Here is an 18,379-nt window from a genome sequence, read left to right as displayed (position 1 = left end):
CGACGTCTAATCTTCTGGCTGCTGAAGATAGTCGAAGATTTATCGCACTACTACAACAAAATGTTGCAAAGCAACTGAACGGTGGCAATGTTCCAAACCGTGTGCGAGTAAAAGGAAAGGCTTCAGGTGCTACGGCGCTGCGACGGCGCCGCACTCACCACGTCGGAGTTGAGGGGCCGGATCGGCCTCCCCGTGCTGCTGTTCAGCGTCCACACCTTGGTCTTGTGCTTGAAGGCCGCTCGCACCTGGCCGAGACACAAACGAACGGTTCCTCCTTCACCCCCGCCTCGACGCCTCGTTCCCTGCTCACGGCAAGACTCCAGCGGTGCGTGCGATGCCTCGGGGGGGGTGGGGGGGGGCTTACCTCTGAGTTGAGCAGGCAGTGGAAGAGGAAGATGAATCCACCCTGTGGAGAGAGAGAGAGAGGTCACATGGCAACGGCAAACGGAGGCTAGAAATTGGCCGCGCGTGAGCTCGGTATCGAGAGGCCACGCGAGGGAACCGGGAGTGTCGGAGAACATCTCCCGGTCGTCAGATGCGCGAGGGGTTCACAGTGCGAGTACCTGCAGCGAGTTGAAGATGGCGAAGAGGTACTGGAAGAGGACGGTGCTCTCGTTGACGGCGAGCACGCCGAAGAGCCACGAGATGCCGAGGATGGGCAGCAGCACCGCGACAGCCTTCACCGTGAGCCTGGAGACAGAGGCCCGGTTACCTAAGACCCCGCGGCCATGGCCCTCGCCCGCATCCTGGCACACCGTGCCCTCTCCCCCGCCCGCTCACCTGAAGGAGTTGAGGTCGCCGTGCATCCTGTAATTCTCGGCACTGATGCGAGTGATGATTCGCGTCACCGTCACCAGGATCACGATGTTCACCTGCGCCACGAAGCGCACAGAGACCGCGTCACTGCGAACCTCCGTGACATCGGCGTGCGTCGCGGTATGGATAAAACTCCCCAACGGGGGACCGAGAAGTGGCGGCACTCACCGCGATCACGCACAGCGCGGGCGCCACGAAGGCCCAGATGGCGCCGCCCGTGATGGATAACCAGCAGCTGCGGGGTAGAGGAGACGGTGAGGGGCTGTGGGGACAAACCTACGCCCTGAAGCCAATCAACCACGGTGAAGCTCACAGCTCAACCACAACACTGGCACGCAGATGATGCGCTCACTTGCTCTCCTCGCCGTAGCTGCCCAGCGCCGACGACACGGAGACGATGCTGATAATGAGAGGGGCCCCTGCTCCCCGCACACAGCCACGGAGAGAGAGGACGCGTGCGATCATCGTGGTCTGCGTGTGGCGAACCACTCTTGTGCGCGTGCAGACATTCGGACGTCGACCTCCCGGTTGGAAATTTTGCCTGTATATCTGTTTCAAGTCTATTTGTCTACCCAGCGTAGAACTCAAGACACCAAGATCGTCTCATTTGCGAGGATCTCAACCGTGTGCCGCACAGGGACAGCTCCTGTTAGGGGATTCCCCGGGCTATACTCTGAAATTCATAGTATCGTTGCGGCGCGGTATAAACGCGAGTCTCGTCATCATTGTTGTAAGCTCACCCCAACCGATGCCGTAGTAGAGAGCCTGGCTGCTGTCCTCAGAGCCGAACACCTTAACGACCATGCTGTACAGGTGCAGCCCCTCCACCAGCATCCACGCAAACGCACTCAGGTAGAGGAAGTGCAGCAGCACCGACAGCACCTTGCAGCCCAACTGCGGGCGGGGAACAGGGTAACGGTGAGGGGGATCAGGGCAGGGATCAGGATGAGGGATCAAGAGTGTGTGTTGTCCAGCCGGTTTTAGTGCAGAGCAGGTGTAGGTGCAGGGTGCAGGGTGCGGTGCCTCACGGTCCCGGGAGAGAAGTGGCCGCTGATGAGCAGGAAGACCTGCGCCAGCAGAATGGCGAGCGACAGATTGGCGTGGATGAGGTAGCGCTGGTTTCTGATGGTGCTCACTGACCTGTGGGACACCCACAGGCATCGTGTGAAGGCGAATGTGGTGCAGGTGAGTGTGGTGGAGATGATCGTGACGTAGATGATTGTGATGGAGGCGAGTGTGATGGAGATGATCGTGATGGAGGTGAGTGTGCCAGTGAGTGGTGCAGGTGAGAATCTGGTGAGAGGGGGAAGCTGCAGGGAGCCGGGGGCGTCACTCACGAGAGAATGGCGAAGGTGATGAGGGTGATGCACAGGCAGGTGATCGAGATGGCACAGCCTACATAGCTGATGGTGGAGAGGGCTCGCTGGTGGTGCTCCGACAGCTGGGAACACACACACACAGCCTGCCCGGTCACGTGACGCCTACCGCGGCCGCATAGGTTCGAGCCCTGTTTAAGGCACAGGTCAAGTTAACGTCCCGGTAAGCTCCTGAGTTTCGGTCATAAAACCCACGGCTCGCGACACCCATCCCAGGCCACCGGTGGCTGAATCGGGGGTGTGTTGATTTGTGAGTTCAACAACCTACGTTCAAATCCACGTGGATTTTAATTGCGCTTCAACATTTTTGATACTTAGCAATGTACAAATATTCAAGAAAATTCGGGATTTTGCAAACCCACACACTCCCCACTCAGCCACTGGACTCTTGGCTTAGCGTGCTGGTGGCTTGGTATATATGATTCCTGGGATGTGACTTAACCAAGAGCCGAACTTGAGCATCGTTCATATCTACCACAGCCCGCAATGAGCATTCCAAGCCCTCTCGTAGTTGAGTGGAGCGTGTATGTGCATGTGTGTGCCTGTTGGAGACTCGAGGTTCAAGTCCAACTGTATTTTGTGATTTTAATGCAAATTTTTTTATTTTTTATTCTCACGAGGAAACACGTGCCATGACTTCGCAAGATTTGTGTTTGTTCACTCTTCTACAGATACCAGTCAAAACGTGACCGTGAGGCGACGATATAATCACCGGAGCATTCCCCCAGCCTGCAGCCGGCACTGCTGGCGTGAGCCACAGGTCGCCTACCTCTTGAGTTTAGGAAGTTGTGTGTTCGACTCCCGTCAAGTCCGTTTTAGTAATTATTTTCGGCGTACGTGATGACAGATGGTGAAGGAGGCCGAGTGACGAGGAGAGGGTGGAGAGGAAACAGCAGCGTATGGAAACGAAGATTTTGGGGGATTTTTTTGTAGATATTATCACTAGGGGTCGCTGTTGCATTAGGGTCCACATTTATACTGGTTTAAGCTGGTTTCGGGCACAAACATGGGGTTAACTGGCAAAAACGGGTGAAAGCAACCCATTAAACCCGCAATTTGTATGCAAAAACACAGTTTTTACTCATTTAATCGCGAATGTAGCGTCTAAAGCCTCATTCCCCAGGTAACACGAGACCAAAACGTAGCCCCTCAACCAAACACGGCAAAACACAAGCACTCAAACCTACAAACAATTTGTTTTGCTGCAAAATTTCCCATCCAAAGAAAATTCGTGAGCACGTTTCTCAACCGGGGGGGGAGGGGGGGGGGTTGCGCTCAAATTATTGAGGCCACTCCCCGTTCCTGTGACGGGAGCGTGCACGTCACCTTGAGCGGCGTGACCTGCATGAGGATGGCGAAGTTGGTGAGGTGCGTGCACTTGCACACGGAGAAGGAGCCGTTGCCCTGGGTCCTGGCGCAGCCGGCGTTGGACCAGACGCCCTGGGGCTCCAAGCTGCAGTGCAGATACGGCGACGCAGATACATGATCAGTCCGTGGAGACGGCAACAGTGTGGACGCAGCATTGCCGATAGAGCGGTAAAGTAGCGTCAAGTATGCTTGCTGGATATGGGGTGTGCTGTTGGATAGCGCGGCTGCGGTGTGTGGTCGGTGTGTGGTTGGGGTGTGGTTTGTGTATGCTGTGTGGTGTGTGTACGTCGTGCGGTGTGTGTGCGGTGCGTGTGGTTGGTGCATCCAGGGGGCGTACGCACTTGAAGTCGAGGAACGCGCACCACAGCTGCACCCGTAGCGAGCTGTTAGAGGCGTCCATCTCCTGCAGCACAGGGGCAGCATGTGGTGAACACAGGGGATGCACAGGGGGTGCACGAGCCTGGGAACGCACGCTGCGTGCGCTCACGTCACTCGATGGGAACGTGCCACACGTGCCCTGGTGCAGGGAGTCACGGTGCAGGGAGTCGGTGTCACGGTGCAGGGAGTCTCACGCGCTCGTGCAGGAGCACGACGGTGACGAGTGGGGAGCCGGAGAGCGAGGAAGAGAGGCGCGGGGGCGGCTGGGTCTTGAGGGAGATGATGCGACTCACCACCTCCAGTCGGTGGGTGTCCTCCTGGAGGGCACCCGACACCCTGCCCCACCGGGGGAAGGAGCGAGGCGAGGGGGGGGGGGCAGCAACAGTGATGACGCTGGAAGTTCTTAATCAACGAGTCAGATATCCCTTACCCCCCCACCACCACCCCCCACTACCACCGCCCTCCCCCCACTGTGCCGCACCTGGTTTGGGAGGGAGAGATGCGTCGGTAGAACCGGTGCACCGAGTGGTAGAGCAGCCCCACGATGGTGAGCTCCTCTGCACAGGTGGGGGTGAGTGGGGGGGGCGTGGGTGAGCGGAGGAGATACAGGGGTGAATATCGGGCGCGAGTGTGTGTGGTGAGTGGGATGTAAGTGTGGCGTTTTCAGTCGGCAGTTGGAAAATAGGCGATGGGGTCAGTCCCCTCGCTCCCCCTCAACCCCAGCCCTAACGTGACCCCTGCCGTGACCCCGCCGTGACCCCGCCGTGACCCCGCCGTGAACTGACCGCGTGCGGGGAAGGCGGTGCCGGGGATGAAGATGTAGCTGGCGCCGTGCGCCGGGAAGCGGTACTCGTGCAGGTGCCAGGCGCCGGGGACCTTGACGAGAGCAAAGTCTGCAGCAGAGGGGAACAGGGTCACGCCGAGGTCAACCCGAGGTCACGCCAAACAGGTCGTGACCTCTCACGAATGTCCCGGTGAGAGCGGTGACGAGAGGCCCGCGGCCGCTTCGCAACAACGGGAGTCCGTGGTGAGCGGCACCGTTAAAGTCACGATGCAGAAAGTTTCACTCGCAGCAAAGCGCTGCGTGAATAACAATCGCAGTCGGTGCTGTACACCGCTCGGGTTCATTCGCCGGGCTGCTTCACACCACGTGCCGCAACTCTGCCGTGAGCCACAGTTATAAAACAGTGCCACCGGCAGAGCCTCGCTCTCTGGGTCACAACACTATTTTTGCAGGAGGGTCCTGCTACATTTAAGTAGGCGAATGAGGGAACGCGCTGAAGAGAGAGGAGGTGGAGTGGAGGCGATGTGATGATGAAGGAGGAGGGGGGCGCTGGGTGCTGCGCGTGCCGGGTGGCGCGGTACCGGCGGAGTCGGTGCGCCCGCGGATCGTGATGGGGCCGCCCGAGGAGGAGCCGAGTCGCGAGGCCACGCGGCTCGTCGCCTCGTCCACCGTGAGCAGCAGCCCGCTCACCACCGAGCCGGCCTGGGGGTCGTGAGTTCACGGGGTCGTCACGCGAAAACGAGGCGGGGGGCGGGGCACTGCTTTGGCTCTGGCCGGCAGAGACCTCAACTCTGTCAACGCTGCTCGACCATCATCGCCGTGGAAACGGCACCACGTGGCGCCCGGTGTCGCGGTGACTACATCAGCTCCACCCGACGGGGACTCCGGCTCACACGCCGCCCCGACTCATCCCTCCACTCTCACCACAGCTCATCACACCACGCTCACCACACCGCAGTTCACCACACCATACACCACCCCCTCCCCCACCCCACTCCCCCTCGTAGTGGGTTACCTGTGAGAACTGCGCCATCACAGGTGAAAGGAGGACGTCCTCCACCGAGCCCAGGAAACTCTGCAGGCCATACGGGGTCACAGGGCAGGTGGACACGGGGTCACAGGGTAGGTGGACACGGGGTCACAGGGCAGGTGGACATGGGGTTATAGGGGCGTGTGGACACAGAGCTGCAGGGATACCGGGCTTGTGGACATGGGGACATAGGGAGATGGGGACATGGAGATATTAGGGGGCCGTCCATAAATGACGTCACACACCTGGGAGGGGGGGGTCAGACATTTGTGAAATGTGTGACGAAGGGGGGGGGGGGGTTTGAGAAATGTGACGTCACGTAAAAATGCGCAACTTTAAATAAATATAGACAACACGTTCTACTTAATTAAATACACTTTTTAATAAATGTTTTCTCCTAAAACATCAGAGTGCAGCGCCACATTAAATACGCACTACAATGACAATAGTTTAAAGCGATTTGAAGCATGTTTTTTTTAGGGAGGGGGGCAGAGCTTTGTGACGTCATATTTGAGGGGCGGTCTGACTTTTTGTGACTCTGTGTGACGGGTCAAAAATCGTCCAAAATCGCGTGACGTCATTTATGGATGGCCCCTTAGGACAAGGAGACATGGGGGTACAGGGAAATGGAGACACAGGGACACAGGGAAATATGGAGAGACAAGGGGACACGAGGCAATCTGCGGGGCCACGCGGGGCGCTGGAGGACAGCGGTGCTCACCTGGGTGAGGTTACGCGCCACGTCAGGGCTGATGGCGTGAGCGTCCGGGAGATTGGGCACCAGGGCTCCCAAGTGCCCCAGATCCCTCCCGGGCCCCAGGGCCCGCCCCGACCCCAACCGTGCGGCTGCCCCCTCCTGGCTGAGCTGCCCCGAACCACCGGGGAGACCCCGAGATGCCCCCGGGGGCGACTGTGGAAACATCAGCATTAGCAGAAGTCAGAGGGGGACCTTGACCCCCAGTGTAGAATTAAGTTACGGAGACGTCAACATCGGTGCCGGGCGAACGCTGCCTGAGTGCTTCGGTGTATGGCCGTGATCTCTGACCGTGAGCTCGGTGACCCCCCCCTCCCCCCGTGCAACCTCACTAAGCCAGACACGTGCCCGGCCAGCGAACAGCTGACGCGAGACTCGCAGAGTGACGGCGGCGTGGCTCGCTCCAGTGACACTTAGAGCGGGGGCTCAAGTGGCATCTACAATGGGTTTAAGTACGGATTCATTCAGCTTCAAGTGGGGCCGAATTGAGATGTCAGGTTTGGTTTAATTAGCTTCAAGCGTGGGTAGACTGGCATTTGAGTGTACGCCTTCTGGTGTCATCTGGCCCTACACCAATGGGGACTAGGCTCTAAAGAAAGCCGTCTCGGGTGTGGGCCAATCAACTTCAAGGACAGTGCATATTATTATCCTTATCAGAGTTGCTTCTTTTTGTTTGCTTTATTGACTACTTGTGTTGTGGTCATTGCAAACATGATGCCTTGAATAAAGGTGTCAGTTTTGTACCAGTTAAAAAGGGTAAAAACCTACCATTGTATAAAATGAGGTTTACGTGCGGTTTTTTTGAGTGGGGTTTGAGTGAAACGCTCGGCACGGTGTAAGCGGGACTCGAGGGAGGTGTCCGTGTGCTGTGCACGAGGTGCGAGTGGAATCCCCGCGCGGTGCCGGGTCGGTGAGGCTGGCTGGGGCTGGCCGACTCACCGTTCGGCCGCCGGGCTCCGCGGTGGGAAGCGTCGCGCCGGGCTTCGCGGCGAGAGACGCGTCCGCTCCTGCGGCAGCGAAACCCAGGGCTAAGTCACAACGGGACCTCCCCCCCCCCCACAGAGACCCACCCACAGATACTCAATGCACTCGCGCACACAGCTGCACAGACAAGAGTCACGTGCTCGTACACTCACCCACTCGCTCATGCACTTGTACACTCACTCACACACTCACGCATGCACCCACTCACCGATCCACCAACCCACTCATCCACTCACTCACCTCCCCACCCACCCACTCATCTCCCCACCCACCCACTCACCCATCCACCCACTGACCTACCCACTCACCCATCCACTCATCTCCCCACCCACCCACTCACTCATCCACTCACCTCCCCATCCACCCACCACTCATCTCCCCACCCACCCACTCACCCATCCACCCACTGACCTACCCACTCACCCACTCATCTCCCCACCCACCCACTCACCCATCCACCCACTGACCTACCCACTCACCCATCCACTCACTCATCTCCCCACCCACCCACTCATCTCCCCACCCACCCACCCACCGACCCACCCACTCACGCACCGCCCCATGCTCTCACCAGTCGCCGCGGTGAAGTACAGCCGGACCTCGCGTGCCGTGAGTCTCCTCTCCCACACGATCACCTCGTCAAACGCGACGTCTCCCGCCGGCGCCCCCAGCGGGGAGGGGGGACTCCCGGCCGCCAGGACGAGCCCTCCCCCAGGGCTCGCCCCGTACCGCCCCCTGCAGGGGGCCCCGCGGGGGTCCCAGGCCGAGGGGGTCCCGTTGACGAACACCCGCAGGCCCGAGTCCCGGCTCCACGTGAAGAGCAGGTGGGACCACACGGCGCCTGTGGGGAGTGTGCGGGGAGTGTCGGGGATTCACTCGTGATGCTGTGCACCACCACCAGCAGTGCCACCCGCAGTGCCATCAACACCACCAGCAGTGCCACTAGCAGTGCCATTACCACCTCCACAAGCAGTGCTACCAGCAGTGCCATCACCACCACCACCTCCACAAGCAGTGCTACCAGCAGTGCCACCAGCAGTTCAATCACGACCACCACCTCCACAAGCAGCGCCACCAGCAGTTCAACGAGCTTCATCAGGCGTCGGCCAGATTTGTGGAGAAATCCTCCTGGTGACGCGGCGCGGCGTTGCGCAGCAGCGGATGCACCGGACACACCGAGGGTGGTCCCTCTCGGTGTTCCGGCACCGTCATCAAACCCCTTTTAAAAAGGCGCCATCACTCCGCCACGCTCACCATCCTCACCATCCTCACCCCCACGGACCCCACTCACCGGGGCCCCGTGCCTCGGCCTGCCACCTCCACGCGGCCACGAACGCGAGGATCTCCGCGGAGCCGCGCTCGGGGTCCACGCTGATCGAGAAGCCGCTTGGGGAGGGCGGCCTGCGGCTCGGAAAGGATGAGGAGGAGGACGAGGAGGAGGAGGACGAGGAGGAGGAGGACGAGGAGGAGGAGGAGAGCTGCGCTGCACGGGAGCCACGCTCTGTCCTCTTCCAGAAGAGAGACAACGTGACGCCTGCGTGGGGACAAGGGGGTCACAAGGGCACGGGGGCATCACATGACGGCATCGTTAACACCACTTGCAATACATCGACATCATTACATCATCACCACCATCACTACATTACCATCACTACATCACCACCACTACATCACCACCACCATCACTACACCACCACCATCACTACATCACCACCACCATCACTACATCGTCACCACCATCACTACATCGTCACCACCATCACTACATCACCACCACCATCACTACATCACCACCACCGCCACCACTACATCACCGCCACCATCACTAGATCACCACCACCATCACTACATCACCACCTCCATCACTACGTCGTCACCACCATCACTACATCACCACCACCATCACTACATCACCACCACCGCCACCACTACATCACCGCCACCACTACATCACCACCATCACTACATCACCACCACCACATCACCACCATCACTACATCACCACCACCATCACTACATCACCACCTCCATCACTACGTCGTCACCACCATCACTACATCACCACCTCCATCACTAGATCACCACCACCATCACTACATCACCACCTCCATCACTACGTCGTCACCACCATCACTACATCACCACCACCATCACTACATCACCACCACCGCCACCACTACATCACCGCCACCATCACTACATCACCACCACCATCACTACATCACCACCACCATCACTACATCACCACCACCGCCACCACTACATCACCGCCACCACTACATCACCACCATCACTACATCACCACCACCATCACTACATCACCACCTCCATCACTACGTCGTCACCACCATCACTACATCACCACCTCCATCACTAGATCACCACCACCATCACTACATCACCACCTCCATCACTACGTCGTCACCACCATCACTACATCACCACCACCATCACTACATCACCACCACCGCCACCACTACATCACCGCCACCATCACTACATCACCACCACCATCACTACATCACCACCACCATCACTACATCACCACCTCCATCACTACGTCGTCACCACCATCACTACATCACCACCACCATCACTACATCACCACCACCGCCACCACTACATCACCGCCACCACTACATCATCACCATCACTACATCACCACCGCCACCACTACATCACCGCCACCATCACTACATCACCGCCACCATTACTACATCACCACCTCCATCATTACGCCGTCACCACCATCACTACATCACCACCACCATCACTACATCACCACCACCGCCACCACTACATCACCGCCATCACTACACCGCCACCACCACCACTACACCACCGCCACCATCACTACACCACTACACCACCACCGCCACCACTACACCACCACCACCACTACACCGCCACCACCACCACCACCACTACACCACCGCCACCACCTCGTGGCGAGCAGAGTGCCGGCTGGCTGACGCACGACTCCCGCGACTCCCGCGCCGCGTGCGGCAGCAGCGCGGTGGCAGCGCCGCTCCCACGCAGCAGCAGCAGCACCCCCCGGCCCTCGGGCCAGTCCACCAGCTCTGGGGATCGTCAGATACATCAGCATCAGCAGCATCATCATCATCAGCATCATCATCAGCAGCATCAGCGGCATCATCATCAGCATCAGCGGCATCAGCATCATCATCAGCAGCAGAAACATCATTGTCATCATCAGCTTCATCAGCATCATCATCAGCGGCATCATCACTGGCATCATCATCAGTGGCATCATCACTGGCATCATCATCAGTGGCATCATCATCATCATGATACTCGCGTGTGCTGTGTGGGTGCTTGGGCCCTACCCACGGTGGCCTCCAGGCTGGAGTAGCGGGTGGAGCCGTTGGCGGCCGTCTCCGCCGTGGCGTTGAGCTCCACGAGACGAGACGAGGGGGTCACCTCGGCTGTGGAGACGCAGCCACCACGCGCCTCTCACACACCCGTCTCGCACCCCCCCCCCCCCCGCGTGTCTCCCCGTGTCTCCTTGCCCCCCATGTCCCCCCCCCCCGTGTCTCCGTGTCCCCCCCCCCCCGTGTCTCCGTGCCTCCCCCAGTGTCTCCGTGTGTGGCCTCCCCCCCGTGTGTCCCCCCATGCCCCCCGTGTCTCCGTGCCCCCCCGTGTCTCCGCATGAGGGGGCGGGGCTCACCTTGCTCCGTGGGGTCACGTGGTCCCGGCGCCTCCAGGAGCCCGGGGACGCGGCCCAGAGGCCAATAGCGGGAGGCGGAGTGGACCAGAGACAGTCCGGGCCCTGGGAGACACGTGACAGGGGGGGACAGGGAGACACGTGACAGGGGGACAGGGGGACACGTGACAGGGGGGCACGTGACAGGGGGACAAGGGGACACGTGACAGGGGGACACGTGACAAGGGGACACGTGACAGGGTGACAGGGGGACACGTGACAGGGGGACAAGGGGACACGTGACAGGCGGACACGGGGACACGTGACAGGGGGACACGGGGACACGTGACAGGGGGACACGTGACAGGGAGACACGTGACAGGGGGACAAGGGGACACGTGACAGGGGGACAGGGGGGGTCCCGGGCACAGGATGAAGGCCTCCCCAAGCCCTCGCCACGTCTCATGATCGACCCCGCTCCTTGACTCTCTCTCCTCCTCCGCCTCCTCCTCTCTTCCCCGGCCGCGTTCGGGGGATTCCATCAACCGCTGGAATGGAGGCGCCTCTAGCGGCTGCCGGGATCGTGCGGACCAATTTACAGACAAACCCGAGAATTTGATGACCATCGGAATCGATGAATTCTCAACGCCACGGTTAACGTCATGGACGATTTCATAATCCAGGAGAGACGAGGGTGGGACTCCGTAGTGAAGCAGTGCGAGGGAAGATTCAGAAAGAAAATCGTTCTGACTTACAGTGTGGTGAGCGGGTGATGGGGTGTGTGGGTGGGTGAGTGGTTAGGTGAGTGGGTAGATGAATTGTGACCTGCAGTGTGGTGGGTGGGTGAGTGGGTGGTTGAGTGAGGGAGTGAGTGGGTGGGTGGGTGAGTGGGTGGTTGAGTGAGTGGGTGGGTGAGTGAGTTGGGACCTGCAGTGTGCTGGTTGAACACAATGCGACACAATCCACTGCTGGATGGAGGCCATACTTCACCACGGTGGTCAGCGTCGGTTGGTGATGCGGTGAGACTCAAGAGACATTTCTGATGCCATCGCCACTTACGTTAGCCGCGTACAGAACTCCAGCTCGCGTCGTCTCGCCGGGCTGATAACGCAGCAACTCGTGAAACCACCGACTGCGGCGCCGCTCCCGTGATCGATTCGCTGATGGCTCAAGCGATTATCGAGACTCCGTGTCCAGGAGGTTTCTGCTCCACTGGTCAAGTTTGACCGATTCCCCTTGAACTGAAGCCCACAGCCGTGCCCGCCTCATCTCATCTGACCTGGGAAGCCAAGCAGGTACCAGCCCGGCTAATGCTCGAGTAGGAGACTGCCTGGGACTACCACGTGGTATAGCCTTGGGCTGCGAGGTCGCTACATGATAGTACAGCAATGGATTATTAAATCTATCTGTGTGGATCTATGGGAGTTCCCCCCCCCCCCCTTAGATACGGTGTCTGGGTATTCTCCGGGTCTCTGGGTTCCTCGCACACGAAGCCAGACATCCCACGTCGCAGGGAAACCTCCCTGAGCCTCAAGAGTACAGTGGGGGGGGGGTGGCCGTGCCTCCCCAATGTTCAGATCGAAATCCCTAATTTCGATCGAATCGTTGGAGTTTATTAGTTAAAAACGGCATTTTGCGACCCCCATTGCCACTGTGTAGCATATTATTACGTGACAGGGACTATATGAGATGATAGGACAATAGTCTGAGTCCATTATTGGCAATAAGTAACGGCAAAGTAGTTTTAAGTGACTCAGAATTGTGCGCAGTTGTGTATACAGTACACGACTTCCCTGAAGGCAAACACCTTCAGCGAGCGCGATGCCGATCACACAACGCGGTTCGAATTCGACCCTCGATCGATGGCTGCGCCATCGCCGCACACGCGTCGAATACAAAGCAAGGGACAGCAAGTCCTTACTCACTAACAACTCCTCTTTCATTTTTCATTGCTGGAGGGGTTTCCCCCCCCCTACCTGAAAGAGAGGCTTCCCTGGGTGAACAAAGGTCAATATGATGGAGGCGACTCGAACTCACAGATATCCGCATCATCCAAGGTCCCCTCTCCTCGCGGCGGGGTCCCCTCTGCTCGCCGGGTCTGCACCAAGCGCACGCACGCACACGCACGCACACGCACGGACACGCACGGACACGCACGCACATGCACGTACACGCACGGACACGCACGCACACGCAGGGACACGCACGCACACGCACAGACACGCACAGACACGTGACTCGCCTCTCCGTGCCGCTCACGGGCAGGTACCAACTCCCCCCCCGGTGTCCCCGCGCGCGTGCGCTGGAGTCGCGAGAGAGTCCTACCGCGGTGCAGCTGACGAGCAGCAGCAGCGCCAGGACCCGCCAGCTCCAGGCGGGGATCATTGCTGCCGGGGTCGCGGTTCCAGGGGCAAGGAGACGAGAGGCCGGATTTTAAGGATCCAGACGGCAGGAGACGAGGGTATTATCAGACACCAGGAGATGAAGGAGCAGCAGCAGGATAATGACGAGAAACTCGAGAACCACGATCCAGAATACGAAAACCCAGGAACTAGAGGAGACCTGAATACCGGTAGTCGGAGGAGGCCAGAAGACCAAGTTCAGAAGAGACTCGGAGTCCAGGAGTCCAGTTCAGTCGCGACGTCGATATTGACGCTTCATCCAGGCACGAGGTCGTACCTCTCCACGACCTCCACGCTCAGCCCATGTCCCGCAGAGTCCAGAATTCGCTCTCTCCGCTCCGTGCGTCTCGCGCCGCAGCAGGTCCGGCCCGTGGAGTATGACGAGGACGAGGAGGATGACGAGCAGGAGGAGGAGGGGAGCGCGTGTTCTGCCCGTGACTGCGTTGCACGCTGTTTGTGCCTCTGGGCTGGAATGCGTTTCGCGAGGGGCCGCGAGGCGCTGGAGGAGACGCGGCTTTAATTGAAACGAAGAGGCGCGTTCATTAGAGCAGGGGTGAGAAGTCTTACGTCGCGGTGAGGAGGGTGAGGAGTGGTGAGGAGGGGTGAGGAGGGTGAGGAGGGGTGAGGAGTGGGAGGAAGGCGTGGGGAAGTGAGGAGTCTCACGGTGCGGTGAGCAGGGCAAGAGGAGGCCCGGCCCCGTGTCCCTGCAACCCCATCACAGCATCGTCATCATCGTCGTCCGCACGTGTTGAGGACTCGAACTGCCAGACACTGTCTCGTCTCATCCGTCACACTGCGTTCAACCACCACACCGCAGGTCACAACAACGCAATCACCCTCCCACTCACCCTCCCACTCACCCACTCTCCCACCCACTCACCCTCCCACTCACCACACTGCAAGTCACAACAACGCACTCACCCTCCCACTAACGCTCCCACTCACCCAACTACTCTCCCATTCACTCACCCACCGACTCTCCCACTCACTCACCACACTGCAGGTCACAACAACGCACTCACTCACCCACCCACCCACTCACCCACCCTACTCTCCCATTCACTCACCCACCCACTCTCCCACTCACTCACTCACCACACTGCAGGTCACAACAACGCACTCACCCTCCCACTCACCCTCCCACTCACGCTCCCACTCACCCACCTACTCACCCACCCACTCACTCACCACACTTTAGGTCACAACAACGCACTCACCCTCCCACTCACCCTCCCACTCACCCACCCACTCACCCTCTCACTCACCCACCCACTCACCCACCCTCTCACTCACCCTCACACTCTCCCATTCACTCACCCTCCCACTCACCCTCCCACTCACCCACCCACTCACCCTCTCACTCACCCACCCACTCTCCCATTCACTCACCCACCTACTCTCCCATTCACTCACCCACCCATTCACTCACCCACCCACTCACCACACTGCAGGTCACAACGCTTCTCTTTCCGCTTCTTCCCTCGCACTGGTCCACTTTGGACTTCCCCTCCTCCCATCACCGCCTCTTGTCCCCAGGCTCTGACAATCACCTTACTCGGTTTAAGAAACGTGTCATCATACTCTTACCGACTAGAACGTTGACAGTGTTGTTTGTTACTGCCCCCACCCCCTTGGAGTTGTGTGCGTTTGCGGTCTGTGCTAATCAAACCGCTGTTAACACAACAACGCAAACCAATCACCTCGCGCGCGTTCCTCCGACGAGCACGGTGAGCCACGTGCGGTGCCCGCCCGGATCGGACCCATCCCGGGCCCCGGGATGAGTCGGAGCGCCGCGCACGAAGCGAGACGGCGCCTCTCGTTCGCCCGCTCCTCCTCCTCATCTCGAGCCAGACCCCCCCCCCCACCACCACCACCGCCTCGCTCTGTGAACTTCTTAGATACATTTCTGTCGCCCTGCGCTCTGCCGATGACGGCCACAGCCGTCTGCGTCCCCCCGTGTCCCCCTGCGGGGGGGAGCAGCGCCGCCCGTGGTGTCGCCACGCCACCGCGAGGAGCTTCAGCGAGAGAAGGGAGAGAAGCCCCTTGGCGCTCTCTCTCTCTCCAGCTCCTACTCATCACGCACACTCAAGTGTGCCCGTTTCACTCTCGTGATTGGGATTTCATAATCGACACAATCACCCATCATCACTATCGCTTATGACGTGACAGTGGGCTCGAAACTCGAGACGCGTGCTGAGCTCCCAGGAAGGTTCCCTCCAAAAGATAAAAGACAACTTCCACCAGGGCTGCCGTCCAGCCAGCACCGTCCGGGCCTGAGGCTCCGTCGAAATGCTTCCAGAATAAAAATGAAATCCTGATTTGTAATGATGCGTTGGCGTGATGAATGGCGGTGACGATGACGATGTTCGCGCTGCTGCTGATGATGTTGATGATGATAAGTGCTGGCGGGGAGTAGTGGCGCCGTGGTTAGCGCTCTGCCCGCGCTAAAACATTCAGCGAGCCGCGTTCGATTCCCGGCCACGGCAAACATGGCTCGTCAGCCGCGAGTGAAACAACATGAACAGGTCCCGTCGCCCTCCTCGAGATGTGGGTGTACGGACACCAGCACCGGGGAGACAAAGGCGCCTTGGTGGGTTCTGGCCACACCGCCACTCCTCGTGCGCTGCACCGGCGTTAATCAAGTTTCAAGTTTCATTTATTAGGTACTAGCCCTGTGAGCCATGCGGCTCTTGAGTCGGGCGCAACCGCAACAAACAAAATATGAACACAGAACATCCCAAAGCGACGACGCGCAACAGAAACATCCTGGAATAAACCAGCAAATATTGCCAAAAAAATCGTATTACAACGCTGTGTGCAAAAATCACAATGTGGTACAAGCCAACAACAACCATAAGACAATTTAGATTAACCATGTTTTCGAATCACGAAAATAAAGCTATAAAAACAATGTAACAACAGTAATCATAGGAACTGTGATTAAAAAATGTAACAATAAACGATATATACATAACACGTACGACAAAACCTGCAGCCATAGCTGGCAGCACGACACTCCCAGTGTATGATGTGTCAATGAGTCAGCGGCAGCGTGAGTGAGTGTATGATGTGCGAATCAGTGTATGATGTGTTAGTCAGCGCAAGATGAGTGAGTCAGTGTATGATGTATGAGCGAGTCAGCGGCAGTGTGAGTCAGTGTATGATGTATGAGCGAGTCAGCGGCAGTGTGAGTCAGTGTATGATGTGTTAGTCAGCGCAAGATGAGTGAGTCAGTGTATGATGTGTGAGCGAGTCAGCGGCAGTGTGAGTGAGTGTATGATGTGAGTTAGCGCAAGGTGAGTGAGTCAGTGTATGATGAGTGAGTCAGTGTATGATGTGTGAGTGAGTCAGTGGTAGTGTGAGTGAGTGTATGATGTGTGAGTGAGTCAGCGGCAGTGTGAGTGAGTGTATGATGTGCGAGTGAGCCAGCGCCCGATGAGTGAACCTGTGTATGATGAGTGAATGGGTCAGTGGTTGTGCGGGTGTATGATGTGTGAGTGAGTAAGCGCATGATGAGCGAGTCAGTGTATGATGTGAGCGAGTCAGCGGCAGTGTGAGTCAGTGTATGATGTGTGAGCGAGTTAGCGAGCGGCAGTGTGAGTGAGTGTATGATGTGCGAGTGAGCCAGTGGACGATGAGTGAACCAGTCTATGATGAGTGAATGGGTCAGTGGTTGTGCGAGTGTATGATGTGTGAGTGAGTAAGCGCATGATGAGCGAGTCAGTGCATGATGAGCGAGTCAGTGCATGATGTGTAAGGGAGTCAGTGTGTGATGTGTGAGTGAGTCAGTGTCGGCTCCCTCTTCTCGTGCCGTCGGCACCCCCCCCGGCTCCGTCGGCACCCCCCCCCCGGCTCCGTCGGCCCCCTCGGCTCCATCGGCTCCCAACGTCGGCTCCATCGCCTCCCCCGGCCCCCTCACAAACGGCCCCGCCAGCCGCTGCTGTGAGCGCGCCCCGGGAGCGCGTGCCTCAAGGCGGCCACGCTCTTTCTGCTCGCTGACAGCCCTTGCCTCAACAGCCTGTTAAAGGCGGCATTTGTCTTTGCTGATGGAGGCGATGGTAATGATGACATCGCTGGTGATGGTGGTGATGGCAATGATGACACCGCTGCTGATGGTGGTGCCGATGTTGCTGCTGATGACGATGATGACTCGCGCTGCAGCTACCGGGCGCGACAGAAGCACCACCTCGCGAGTCTCGGCAACCACCGCGCCCAGAAACTCCCCTCGGACCCATCGTCCGCGGCCCCCGACGTGACAGCCACTGCGCCCGGGTTCCCTGCGGCGGCCGGGCCGAGAGGGCCGAGAGGACCCGGGGCCGCGGGCTGGGGTCGCTGGCGGCGGCCGCTGTGGCCTTGCGGGGTCACGCAGGCGGTCCAGTCGTGAGCCACGTCGGTCTCGGTCGCGCACACGGGGCACGAGATGCGCGCCCCGGAGGCGGAGCGCGAGCCGTGCATGGCGCTCAGGCAGGGCTCGCACAGCACGTGCGGACACGCCAGGGCCCAGGGCTTCCGAAGCGCGTCGAAGTGGTGGTCGCACAGGGGACACGGGGGCAGCGCGAGATGCTCGTCGGTGTCCTCTTGGTCCGACGCGGCGGGCACCTCTGCCGGGATGTCCGGACTTTCGGAAGGTTCCTCGTAAAAGTCGTAGTCGTCAATGTTTACGTTGGCGGATCGCCGAGGGGCCACAACATCTGCGCGTTCCTCGTAAAAGTTGTAGTCGTCAATGTCGCCACTGACGAATCCTTGAGGGGCGAGAATGTCTGGACTATCGGAAGGTTCCTCGTAAAAGTCGTAGTCGTCAATGTTTACGTTGGCGGATCGCC

General features: G+C 58.9%; 1 protein-coding gene across 1 annotated transcript; it reads right to left on the bottom strand.

Annotated features, from left to right (window-relative positions):
- Positions 1-18: 18 nt before the first annotated feature.
- On the bottom strand, positions 19-13,539 carry ADGRD1 (adhesion G protein-coupled receptor D1). The gene is made up of 25 exons (XM_078873967.1): positions 13,397-13,539; positions 13,192-13,252; positions 11,179-11,284; positions 10,838-10,936; positions 10,433-10,570; positions 8,782-9,024; positions 8,062-8,331; positions 7,446-7,513; positions 6,474-6,662; positions 5,738-5,797; positions 5,304-5,424; positions 4,724-4,831; positions 4,420-4,495; positions 4,133-4,274; positions 3,902-3,963; positions 3,519-3,645; positions 2,154-2,257; positions 1,845-1,956; positions 1,557-1,710; positions 1,169-1,235; positions 985-1,051; positions 781-872; positions 564-690; positions 365-406; positions 19-245 (listed from the first exon to the last, which is right to left on the bottom strand). Exons 1-25 carry the CDS (start codon positions 13,537-13,539, stop codon positions 123-125), a joined length of 2,901 nt encoding a protein of 966 aa, XP_078730093.1. The 3' UTR covers positions 19-122.
- Positions 13,540-18,379: the final 4,840 nt, after the last annotated feature.

The sequence above is a fragment of the Lampetra fluviatilis genome, chromosome 37 (assembly GCF_964198595.1).
Source record: "Lampetra fluviatilis chromosome 37, kcLamFluv1.1, whole genome shotgun sequence".
Taxonomy (NCBI): Eukaryota; Metazoa; Chordata; class Hyperoartia; order Petromyzontiformes; family Petromyzontidae; genus Lampetra; species Lampetra fluviatilis.
Note: the sequence above shows the minus strand (reverse complement) of the source record. Positions and strands in the feature narration are given on the sequence as shown.